We start from the raw sequence: 14532 nt of genomic DNA, 5'->3' as shown, positions 1-14532 counted from the left end.
ATGTGTAATATCGATGAACGCGGACACCGAGGAGAATTATCTGCAGGTAAATATAATGGTCAGATCCACACGACCATCGTCAAGTACAGCAGATATACGCCGTATACCCGGAGTGGTCTATGATATCTGTACACGGGGTCAGTTATGGGGTCACAAAACCTAAAAGACAGGGGGGATTTATTTTTTCCAGCCAATGTGTCCATAATCTGGAGCATGAAGGCTTTGTGTACCGCCATATTGGTCAGGTTCACACCTCCGCAGCATATCCAGCCCAGATACTGCAAGGAATTGATGGGGGGGGGGGGGGGGTAGTGACGCGTCGCTATGGGAACGCCAGGGGAGGTGAGTATGGACTGGGTTTTCCTTTCTGTAGCTTTTCCACAGTAGAAATCGCAACATTTGTTGCAGAATTTCACTTCCCCATTGAACTCAACGGGTAAAGTTCGCAACAAGTATGCGACCATTCCCCAGCATAAATGGACAAACTGCGGATTAAAAAAATCTCAATTTCTGCACGGAAATTTTCTGCAGTGTGTGAATGAGAGTTGATAAAATTTTATACGCTTTGCTACTGTCACACGCTGGGCATTTTCCGTCCCCAAGTCTGGATGGAAAATCCGCAGCAATAGTTAAATAGTATGAACGTAGCATAAATGTCATTTGTGTGAGAAGATTCTTATAAAAGTTCGGATTGCATTATTTATTTATTACGCTGTTATATGGCTCCAACATATTCTGTAGCAATGTAACCACTTGTAATCACTCCCATCAGTCCCTGACCCCAGGAGCTTGCACACTAATCTCCCTATCTCAAAAACACATTGAAAGCCAATTTCTCAATAAGGTACACACATATATATATATATATATAAAAATATAAACGGGCATATGGGCTAATATTACCTGGTGCCCTCCAGAAGTGGCTTCTGCCGGGGATCGGCTGTTTTAGGGTCCCCTCTGTGCTAAAATGGTTGCAGCACTTCTCAGACTAAGTTAAGACACTCCCTCTGTTCACGGATTGGACAAAACTGCTCACGTGAGCAGCTCTGGCCAATCTGAGAGCAGTGGGAGTGTCTCAGACCCGTAGTCTAAGGCCGGGTTCCCACGTAGCGTGTTCTGCGCGGAGATGCTGCGTGTTAATTTGAATGGGTTTGCTGACGTACTGTGCTGACGACCTGTAATTTACGCGTCGTCGTTTGACAGCTGTCAAACGATGACGCGTAAAATGACTGCCTCGTCAAAGAAGTGCAGGACACTTATATACATTATATGCAGGACACTTATATACATTATATGCAGGACACTTATATACATTATATGCAGGACACTTATATACATTATATGCAGGACACTTATATACATTATATGCGGGACACTTATATACATTATATGCGGGACACTTATATACATTATATGCGGGACACTTATATACATTATATGCAGGACACTTATATACATTATATGCGGGACACTTATATACATTATATGCAGGACACTTATATACATTATATGCGGGACACTTCTATACATTATATGCAGGACACTTATATACATTATATGCAGGACACTTATATACATTATATGCGGGACACTTATATACATTATATGCAGGACACTTATATACATTATATGCGGGACACTTATATACATTATATGCGGGACACTTATATACATTATATGCGGGACACTTATATACATTATATGCGGGACACTTATATACATTATATGCGGGACACTTATATACATTATATGCAGGACACTTATATACATTATATGCGGGACACTTATATACATTATATGCGGGACACTTATATACATTGTATGCGGGACACTTATATACATTATATGCGGGACACTTATATACATTATATGCAGGACACTTATATACATTATATGCGGGACACTTATATACATTATATGCAGGACACTTATATACATTATATGCAGGACACTTACATACATTATATGCGGGACACTTATATACATTATATGCGGGACACTTATATACATTATATGCAGGACACTTATATACATTATATGCGGGACACTTATATACATTATATGCGGGACACTTATATACATTGTATGCGGGACACTTATATACATTATATGCAGGACACTTATATACATTATATGCAGGACACTTATATACATTATATGCGGGACACTTATATACATTATATGCAGGACACTTATATACATTATATGCAGGACACTTCTATACATTATATGCGGGACACTTATATACATTATATGCGGGACACTTATATACATTATATGCGGGACACTTCTATACATTATATGCAGGACACTTATATACATTATATGCAGGACACTTATATACATTATATGCGGGACACTTATATACATTATATGCAGGACACTTATATACATTATATGCGGGACACTTCTATACATTATATGCAGGACACTTATATACATTATATGCGGGACACTTATATACATTATATGCAGGACACTTATATACATTATATGCAGGACACTTATATACATTATATGCGGGACACTTATATACATTATATGCAGGACACTTATATACATTATATGCAGGACACTTATATACATTATATGCAGGACACTTATATACATTATATGCGGGACACTTATATACATTATATGCAGGACACTTATATACATTATATGCGGGACACTTATATACATTATATGCGGGACACTTATATACATTATATGCGGGACACTTATATACATTATATGCGGGACACTTATATACATTATATGCGGGACACTTATATACATTATATGCGGGACACTTATATACATTATATGCGGGACACTTATATACATTATATGCAGGACACTTATATACATTATATGCGGGACACTTATATACATTATATGCGGGACACTTATATACATTGTATGCGGGACACTTATATACATTATATGCGGGACACTTATATACATTATATGCAGGACACTTATATACATTATATGCGGGACACTTATATACATTATATGCAGGACACTTATATACATTATATGCAGGACACTTATTACATTATATGCGGGACACTTATATATATTATATGCAGGACACTTATATACATTATATGCGGGACACTTATATACATTATATGCAGAACACTTATATACATTATATGCAGGACACTTATATACATTATATGCGGGACGCTTATATACATTATATGCAGGACACTTATATACATTATATGCGGGACACTTATATACATTATATGCGGGACACTTATATACATTATATGCGGGACACTTATATACATTATATGCGGGACGCTTATATACATTATATGCGGGACACTTATATACATTATATGCGGGACACTTATATACATTATATGCAGAACACTTATATACATTATATGCAGGACACTTATATACATTATATGCAGGACACTTATATACATTATATGCGGGACACTTATATACATTATATGCAGGACACTTATATACATTATATGCGGGACACTTATATACATTATATGCGGGACACTTATATACATTATATGCGGGACACTTATATACATTATATGCGGGACGCTTATATACATTATATGCAGGACACTTATATACATTATATGCGGGACACTTATATACATTATATGCGGGACACTTATATACATTATATGCGGGACGCTTATATACATTATATGCGGGACGCTTATATACATTATATGCGGGACACTTATATACATTATATGCGGGACACTTATATACATTATATGCAGAACACTTATATACATTATATGCAGGACACTTATATACATTATATGCAGGACACTTATATACATTATATGCGGGACACTTATATACATTATATGCAGGACACTTATATACATTATATGCAGGACACTTATATACATTATATGCAGGACACTTATATACATTATATGCAGGACACTTCTATACATTATATGCGGGACACTTATATACATTATATGCGGGACACTTATATACATTATATGCGGGACACTTATATACATTATATGCGGGACGCTTATATACATTATATGCGGGACGCTTATATACATTATATGCAGGACACTTATATACATTATATGCAGGACACTTTTATACATTACATGCAGGACACTTATATACATTATATGCGGGACACTTATATACATTATATGCGGGACACTTATATACATTATATGCGGGACACTTATATACATTATATGCGGGACACTTATATACATTATATGCGGGACACTTATATACATTATATGCGGGACACTTCTATACATTATATGCTGGACGCTTATATACATTATATGCAGGACACTTATATACATTATATGCGGGGCACTTATATACATTATATGCGGGACACTTATATACATTATATGCGGGACGCTTCTATACATTATATGCGGGACACTTATATACATTATATGCAGGACACTTATATACATTATATGCAGGACACTTATATACATTATATGCAGGACACTTATATACATTATATGCGGGACACTTATATACATTATATGCGGGACACTTATATACATTATATGCGGGACACTTATATACATTACATGCAGGACACTTATATACATTATATGCGGGACACTTATATACATTATATGCAGGACACTTATATACATTATATGCGGGACACTTCTATACATTATATGCGGGACACTTATATACATTATATGCGGGACACTTATATACATTATATGCGGGACACTTATATACATTATATGCGGGACACTTATATACATTATATGCGGGACACTTATATACATTATATGCTGGACACTTATATACATTATATGCGGGACACTTATATACATTATATGCGGGACACTTATATACATTATATGCGGGACACTTATATACATTATATGCGGGACACTTATATACATTATATGCGGGACACTTATATACATTATATGCGGGACACTTATATACATTATATACGGGACACTTATATACATTACATGCAACACTTATATACATTATATGCAGGACACTTATATACATTATATGCAGGACACTTATATACATTATATGCAGGGCACTTATATACATTATATGCAGGACACTTATATACATTATATGCGGGACACTTATATACATTATATGCAGGACACTTATATACATTATATGCGGGACACTTATATACATTATATGCGGGACACTTATATACATTATATGCGGGACACTTATATACATTATATGCGGGACACTTATATACATTATATGCGGGACACTTATATACATTACATGCAACACTTATATACATTATATGCAGGACACTTATATACATTATATGCAGGACACTTATATACATTATATGCAGGGCACTTATATACATTATATGCAGGACACTTATATACATTATATGCGGGACACTTATATACATTATATGCAGGACACTTCTTTGCAACGTAATTTGAGCCGTTCTTCATTGAAGTCAATGAAGAGCAGCTCAAGATTTACGAGCGTCAAAGACGGCTCGCATAACGCGAGGAGGAGCTTTTACGTCTGAAACGAGGCAGCTGTTTTCTCCTGAAAACAGTCTGTCTTTTCAGACGTAAAAGGCACTTCTCGTGTGCACATACCCTCAAGGGTATGTTCACACGGCCTATTTACGGACGTAATTTGGGTGTTTTACGCCTGGAATTACGTCCGAAAATGCGCCTCGATAGCGTTGACAAACATCTGCCCATTGAAAGCAATGGGCTGACGTTTGTCTGTTCACACGAGGCGTATATTTACGTGTCGCTGTCAAATGACGGCGCGTAAATAGACGCCCGCGTCAAAGAAGTGACCTGTCACTTCTTGGGACGTAATTGGAGCCGTTATTCATTGACTCCAATGAAAAGTTGCGCCAATTACGTCCGTAATGGACGCAGCGTTCAAGCGCCTGCACATGCCGTTACGGCTGAAATGACGGGGCTGTTTTCTCCTGAAAACAGCCCCGTAATTTCGGCCGTTACGGACGCTGCCGTGTGAACATACCCTAACAAAAAACGTCTGAAAAATACGGAGCTGATTTCAGAGAAAATAGCCTCTGACTTTCAGGCGTTTTTGAGGCTTCTTTTCAGACGTTTTTTGCGGCGTTTTTCATAGTGTTCAATGGAAAATCAGCTCCAAAAAACGCCTGAAGAAGTGACACGCTACTTCTTTTTACGCTCCATTTTTTGACAGCGAAGCGTAAAATAAAGGCTCGTGGGAACAGAACATCGTAATTCCCATTGAAAGCAATGGGCAGATGTTTGTGGGCGTATTAGGGGCGTTTTTTCAGACGTAATTCGAGGCGTAAAACGCCTCCATTACGTCTGAAAATAGGTCGTGTGAACCCAGCCTGAAACGACGAATCCACGGCAGAGGGACACATCTGGAGGGCATCAGGTTACTCCATCAACACCATCGTATTAAAAACGTTGTCCCTTTAAGAACATACGGTACCGCCATGATGCCTGCTACAAAAACTGGCCCATGTGAACGTGCTCTTAGTATGATTGTGGGAACTCATGTGCGCAAAGAGACTCCATACAGATGTAGCCCGGGGTCAGATCTGACCTCAGGACCCCAGGCTGCAAGACAACAATACTCCGCAACCACAAAGCCCTGAAAGTGGGCCAAACCAAAACTATGAGGAAACGTATGGGGGGGGGGGTATTTTACGTTCTGGTGAATCTCACCCCTAATCCTTTATTTAATAGTGGCTGCTGATTAAATCCCTGTCTAAATAGGTGTAGGGAGGAATCTGTCCGCCGGCTGGATATACTGTATACCCTCTGTACCTGTTCCCGTGTGAGCTGGAGATTCACACCTAATAATAATATTGACACGAGCAGCAAATTTCCCCTTCACATTGACGGTGTGCGGCCCGCACTATGACCCGCAGGCCGCGATCCAGATAACACTGTGTAAACTCTTCTATAAACTGCGCCTCTATCTGTGTTTGTAGACCAATCATTATTTATTAGGCAGCAGATAAAGAGAACTGGACTCCATTCACTGCCAGAGCATGAGCTTCTATTCATTTACCTGCCACTGAGTAATCCTCTGCCGTCTGTCGCAGGGCGGCTATCTCTGCCATGGAGCTGCATGGGAATATATAATAAAGAGGCAGTATACACATACACCGATCTGCCATATTGTAAAACCACTGACGGGTGAAGTGAATAACATTGATGATTTGGTTACAAATGGTGGTGGTTAGTACCGACCAAAAGTGCTCCAAGGAAGGACGACCGATGACTGGTGACAGGGTCATGGCCGCACAAGGCTCATTAACGTGTGTGGGGTGAAGGCTAGTCCGTCTGGTCCGATCCCACAGAAGAGTTACTGTAGTATAAATTACCGAAAAAGTGATGACTTCGAGAGTTTCACCTCTGGTTAAAAAAAATTAAGTGAAAAGCAAGCTGGGATACGGGTCCGGCCATAGATAGCAGCGGGCCCCTTGGACTCCAATGGCACCTCATAGAGGATCTCTATGTCTGCAGTGCGAGCCCTGCACCTAAATACCCTGGCCAAGGAAAAGTGACTTGTTGGGGCCCCTACATTCAACCTTCCCCCAGCTGCTCCCCTACATGCAATCTAAGAGTAGGAAGCTTCTTTTGAACTGGAGATGGGCGTCTGCTGGGATTCCACGGAAGACCTCACAGTTTCTATGCCCACTCTATGCGGCTTGAAAGCGTTGACAAACATCTGCCCATTGAAAGCAATGGGCTGACGTTTGTCTGTTCACACGAGGCGTATATTTGCGCGCCGCTGTCAAAGACGGCGCGTAAATAGACGCCCGTGTCAAAGAAGTGACCTGTCACTTCTTGGGGCGTAATTGGAGACGTTATTCATTGACTCCAATGAAAAGCAGTGCCAATTACGTCCGTAATGGACGCGGCGTTCAAGCGCCTGCACATGCCGTTACGGCTGAAATTACGGGGCTGTTTTCTCCTGAAAACATCCCCGCAATTTCAGCCGTTACGGACGCTGTCGTGTGAACATACCCTTAAAATAAAAAATCATATGCAAATGGCCATATACAGTATATTAGGGAGAGGAATTTCAAAAATGAAACCTCTACATAACAATTTGTCAAAACGGAAGTATTCTCCTCTTAGAAGTCAATGGGAAATAAAAAGTAGATACCTAATTTTTGGGCTCCTATTGTTGAGACCATGGCGATACGGAATTAACATGGGCATCAAATATAATGGGAAACTGCAGATTGGAAATCAACATGGAATGGGTGTACGATTTAATCGATTTTCGGTTGTACATTTCACGATTGGTTTGCAGGACTGTACTCTACCTAACGCTGTCATACCACCTGTCAACACTAAGGGCATGCCCACACGTGGCGGATTTCCTCCGCAACTGTCCGCATCAATGCCGCACAGAATCTGCGTTGCAGATTCTGCGGCGGATCTGCCCAAAATGTGCAGTAAATTGATGCGGACTGCGGTAAAAGTGCTTCCCTTCTCTCTATCAGTGCAGGATAGAGAGAAGGGACAGCACTTTCCCTAGTGAAAGTCATAGAATTTCATACTTACCGGCCGTTGTCTTGGTGACGCGTCCCTCTTTTGGCATCCAGCCCGACCTCCCTGGATGACGCGGCAGTCCATGTGACCGCTGCAGCCTGTGATTGGCTGCAGCCGTCACTTAGACTGAAACGTCATCCTGGGAAGCCGGACTGGAGACAGAAGCAGGGAGTTCTCGGTAAGTATGAACTTCTATTTTTTTACAGGTTGCTGTATATTGTGATCGGTAGTCACTGTCCAGGGTGCAGAAACAGTTACTGCCGATCGCTTAACTCTTTCAGCACCCTGGACAGTGACTATTTACTGACGTCTCCTAGCAACGCTCCCGTAATTACGGGAGCCCCATTGACTTCCTCAGTCTGGCTGTAGACCTAGAAATACATAGGTCCAGCCAGAATGAAGAAATGTCATGTCAAAAAAGCAAGACGCATCCGCAGCACACATAACATGTGCATGACAGCTGCGGACTTCATTGCGGAATTTAGAATCTCCATTGAAGTCAATGGAGAACTTCCGCCATGAGTCCGCAACCAGTCCGCCACACGTCCGCAACAACCATTATATGCTGCGGACACCAAATTCCGCACCGCAGCCTATGCTCCGCAGCGGAATTTTCAGCCTCGTCTAAACGAAGCATACTAAAAAGAAGTGGAAGGCAATGGAGAAACGGCTCCGCTGCGGATTAACGCTGCGGAGTGTCCACAGCGGAATTCAAGAGCAATTCCGCCACGTGTGGCTTTGCCCTAATGCCGGATTCACATGAGCGTGATCGGTCCAGGGAGCCGGGCTCCTAGCGTCATAGTTATCTATGGCACTAGGTGACCCTGCCTCGCTGCAGAAAACACGATTACAGTACGGGACAGTTTTCCGCAGCGAGGCAGTGTATACTAATTGTATACTATTTATGGTAGAGGAAATACGCATACCATATATATGTTACTTCTTTATATGTATCATTCACGAATACAAGATATAATGATTATGGTGAGACAGGGAGGGTGGATTGCGCCTTTGAAGATGAGTGATGTAGTAAGAAGATCCTTTGGCAAAAACTACAAACATTGGTCTTGGAAGGGACATGATACAATCTGTATGTCAGGTGACTGCTCTGATTGAAGTCAATCATTTATCGAGATACGGCCTTCAATATCAGATGTGAGATTCAATGAACCAACAATCCCGTTTTATTAGTTTATTGTTTTGTTCCTATAATCAGTCAATTATCTTCATTTTATCGTTGCCGCAAAGAGAATACAAGTTCAATGCAAAGTTATTAGTTCTATGTCCCTAAATGAGGACTAGAGTTACTACTATACAGAGTTGGTCTGACCCTACAAATATTTGGCATGGATTGGGATATGACCAGGGTAGACCTTAGTTTGAACGTCACCGAATGCAGAACTCTCTAACGCTGCCCCTCTCCCCTATATATCCAGAAAGCCAAGCGTACACTCACTCATCCAGACAGTCAGGTGTACACTCACTCATCCAGACAGTCAGGTGTACACTCACTCATCCAGACACTCAGGTGTACACTCACTCATCCAGACAGGTGTACACTCACTCATCCAGACACTCAGGTGTACACTCACTCATCCAGACAGTCAGGTGTACACTCACTCATCCAGACAGTCAGGTGTACACTCACTCATCCAGACACTCAGGTGTACACTCACTCATCCAGACAGGTGTACACTCACTCATCCAGACACTCAGGTGTACACTCACTCATCCAGACAGTCAGGTGTACACTCACTCATCCAGACACTCAGGTGTACACTCACTCATCCAGACACTCAGGTGTACACTCACTCATCCAGACACTCAGGTGTACACTCACTCATCCAGACAGTCAGGTGTACACTCACTCATCCAGACACTCAGGTGTACACTCACTCATCCAGACACTCAGGTGTACACTCACTCATCCAGACAGTCAAGTGTACACTCACTCATCCAGACAGTCAGGTGTACACTCACTCATCCATCCAGACAGTCAGGTGTACACTCACTCATCCATCCAGACAGTCAGGTGTACACTCACTCATCCATCCAGGCAGTCAGGTGTACACTCACTCATCCATCCAGGCAGTCAGGTGTATACTCACTCATCCAGACAGTCAGGTGTACACTCACTCATCCAGTCAAGTGTACACTCACTCATTCAGACACTCAGGTGTACACTCACTCATCCAGACAGCCAAGTGTACACTCACTCATCCATCCAGACAGTCAGGTGTACACTCACTCATCCATCCAGACAGTCAGGTGTACACTCACTCATCCATCCAGACACTCAGGTGTACACTCACTCATCCAGACAGCCAAGTGTACACTCACACATCCATCCAGACACTCAGGTGTACACTCACTCATCCAGACAGCCAAGTGTACACTCACTCATCCATCCAGACAGTCAGGTGTACACTCACTCATCCAGACAGTCAGGTGTACACTCACTCATCCAGACAGTCAGGTGTACACTTACTCATCCAGACAGTCAGGTGTACACTCACTCATCCAGACAGTCAAGTGTACACTCACTCATTCAGACACTCAGGTGTACACTCACTCATCCAGACAGCCAAGTGTACACTCACTCATCCATCCAGACAGTCAGGTGTACACTCACTCATCCAGGCAGTCAGGTGTACACTCATCCATCCAGACAGTCATGTGTACACTCACTCATCCAGACAGTCAAGTGTACACTCACTCATTCAGACACTTAGGTGTACACTCACTCATCCAGATAGTCAGGTGTACACTCACTCATCCAGACACTCAGGTGTACACTCACTCATCCAGACAGCCAAGTGTACACTCACTCATCCAGACAGTCAGATGTACACTCACTCATCCAGACAGTCAGGTGTACACTCACTCATCCAGATAGTCAGGTGTACACTCACTCATCCAGATAGTCAGGTGTACACTCACTCATCCAGACACTCAGGTGTACACTCACTCATCCAGACAGCCAAGTGTACACTCACTCATCCATCCAGACAGTCAGGTGTACACTCACTCATCCAGGCAGTCAGGTGTACACTCATCCATCCAGACAGTCATGTGTACACTCACTCATCCAGACAGTCAAGTGTACACTCATTCAGACACTTAGGTGTACACTCGCTCATCCAGATAGTCAGATGTACACTCACTCATCCAGATAGTAAGGTGTACACTCACTCATCCAGACACTCAGGTGTACACTCACTCACCCAGACAGCCAAGTGTACACTCACTCATCCAGACAGTCAGGTGTACACTCACTCATCCAGACAGTCAGGTGTACACTCACTCATTCAGACACTCAGGTGTACACTCACTCATCCAGACAGCCAAGTGTACACTCACTCATCCATCCAGACAGTTAGGTGTACACTCACTCATCCAGGCAGTCAGGTATACACTCATCCATCCAGACAGTCATGTGTACTGTACACTCACTCATCCAGATAGTCAGGTGTACACTCACTCGTCCAAACAGAAGAACAAGGTTCTTGCACTGATGTAAATCCCCCCTTTGACATTCACCCCATGTTCTCACTCATGCACATAGTCATCCACTCAAGCTATTATATGCAGATGCAGATGACACCGAGACATGCTGCCAGCCGCCCGGGACAGCGGAGCATTGCCCTGAATCCGGGACTGTTGGGAGGCACGCCAAAATTATAAAAAGGGGGGAAAAAAACTTGTGGTGATACAAAAGGGGGAACTGACTTAAAAAAATTGGGTTGACTAAGCTGGGCTCTTATATGTGCGGAGGGTGCTGTGCCCTGTGCGCTTTTAGAATTTGCACATCCCCACTGCCAGCCCTGGATATAAAAAAAGGTTAGGACTTTTGTAGATGGAATTAACGCTTAACACTATGTTATGCCTGGTGCAGGGCCTGAGGGGGCGGAGCATGACACAAGGATTCTCTCTTTGGTGTTCTTTGAATCCCTGTGTCATGCTCCGCCCCCTCAGGCCCTGCACCAGGCATAATACAGTATATCAGTTTTGCCCAGTGTTAAATATTTATTAAAATTCCTTTAACTTGGCATCAATGGTACCTGACACATAATGAATTCTATGAATTCTAAATGTTCTGGATTATTGGACATTTATTGAAAAGTGTCTAAACCGTGCAAATGTAGTGTCTTTAGTGACAAAATGTTAAAACAAATATGGTCCTTTCTACTCTAAGTTTGTGGTCTTTGCACATTGCACATTATATTGCAGTTCTGTGTCGGAAACAAGTGCCATATTAGCAGACTTTCTGGATTATCAGATTGAAGGAATTTGAATGTATATACTGTAGTAGTGCCGTATACTGAATCTGGGGTCTTATATTTTGCAGCCTCTGCTCAGCCTGGACTCTTGGGAAAGTGCAGACGCCCTCGGACGGCATTCACCAGCCAACAACTGCTAGAACTGGAAAATCAATTCAAGCTCAACAAGTACCTGTCCCGACCAAAGCGATTTGAGGTGGCAACGTCCCTTATGCTGACCGAAACCCAGGTATGCAACGACAGACATACTAACAGATATATACATACATACATACATATCATGTTCCATTGGTGCTCAGACTAGAGCTCTGTTTACAGTGTTTCCTGAGATATACCATACATCGCCCATAGGGTCCCATTGTAAAAAAAAACAAAAAACGCATACTGCGCTGTTTACTTTTTTTTATGGGAAGTCTTTGTGCTAAATAGCTTAGTCTATTACTCTATTCAATACAGTTGAAAAAAGGTATGCCGACCCATACCTCCCCGACGTATGCCAAAAGGACATGGATACATTAGGAGTGTGCGTTGACAGCTTTTCCATTGCATACGCTGAATGTGCACTGCGAATACAGTGTGAACATTGCCTAACTTCTTTGTCTTCTTTTAACAGGATGTAAAACAGTTTCTTAATTGTTGTAATATTCATAGGAGCTGTTGTGTTTTATGTCCTCTGTCATATATTATATGCACTTCTTGTTTCTTATATCTTAGATGGATGTGCTGGCATGTTTGGCTGCTATATTTTATGTCAGATGCAGTTGCGCCCTCTAGGGGGCATCAGTGGTAAAAAAAATAAAAAAGTTATGGTGATGATCAGATTTACCATGATTAATTTAAAATATATTATACTATCTATTCTATTGTTGACAAATCTCAAATAGTTTATATAGATATCTATAATATCTAGAATTTATTTTAAATGTTCTATCCAGGTGTTCGGGCATATAAAAAGAGAACTGAACCTCGAGGAGTTTTCCAATGTAATGCAAAAAAAGCCAAATGATTGTATAATGAAAAGTTCTGCAACTTTCTAATATTGTTTCTGTTTAAATCCATCCCCATTTTCAAGATCTGTGCTTGCTGTCAATGAATGGAAACTTTCTTGTTTACATCCAGGGGATGAAACCATGTACAGACGAAATATTTCCCACATCTGAGGGTTTGCTACAATTGTGTCCGGTCTAGACAATCCTTTGTGAACTAAACAGTTTGGACTCTAGAATGATTTACTTTACCTGCACTGATACATTGTAGCAAACTACCAGGACAGGCGAGAGATTTGTGCTGCTGATAATTTTTAGTTCACAGGGGATTGTCCAGAATGGGTAAAACTGTAACAAACACTCAATTGTGAGAGGTATTAGGGCACAAGACGTATAAAGTCATTTGAAATGAATGCATATAAATACGGATTGTATAAATATTCTCTTCGCCTTTATTTTCAGGTAAAGATTTGGTTTCAGAACCGTAGGATGAAATGGAAGAGGAGCCGTAAAGTCAAAGAACAAGGACCGTCCAGCCAAGTGGATAGACAGAGATCTGGGGGCAAAATACCACCCAAAGACGGTCATGACGAAGACGAAGAAGATGAGGAAGAAGACGAGGAAGAGGACGCTGGGTTCCAAAGAGCAGAACGCAGCACGGACATTTTGCGGCTTCCTGCCCAGTGTAGCTACAGCCCAGAATCGTTTTGCTCTGAGGAAGAGACTGCTGCCCTGTCCTCTCCATAA

General features: G+C 41.8%; 1 protein-coding gene across 1 annotated transcript in view; it reads left to right on the top strand.

Moving 5' to 3' along the window:
- Nucleotides 1-14532, top strand: part of LOC142656135 (uncharacterized) — a 31491-nt gene extending 16959 nt beyond the window's left edge. Inside the window, exons 2-3 of the mRNA XM_075831027.1 lie at nt 12868-13028; nt 14248-14532. Coding sequence (XP_075687142.1) covers nt 12868-13028; nt 14248-14532 — 446 coding nt within the window. The remainder of the gene's footprint in view (nt 1-12867; nt 13029-14247) is intronic.

This window comes from Rhinoderma darwinii, chromosome 6, assembly GCF_050947455.1.
Source record: "Rhinoderma darwinii isolate aRhiDar2 chromosome 6, aRhiDar2.hap1, whole genome shotgun sequence".
NCBI lineage: Eukaryota > Metazoa > Chordata > Amphibia > Anura > Rhinodermatidae > Rhinoderma > Rhinoderma darwinii.
Note: the sequence above shows the minus strand (reverse complement) of the source record. Positions and strands in the feature narration are given on the sequence as shown.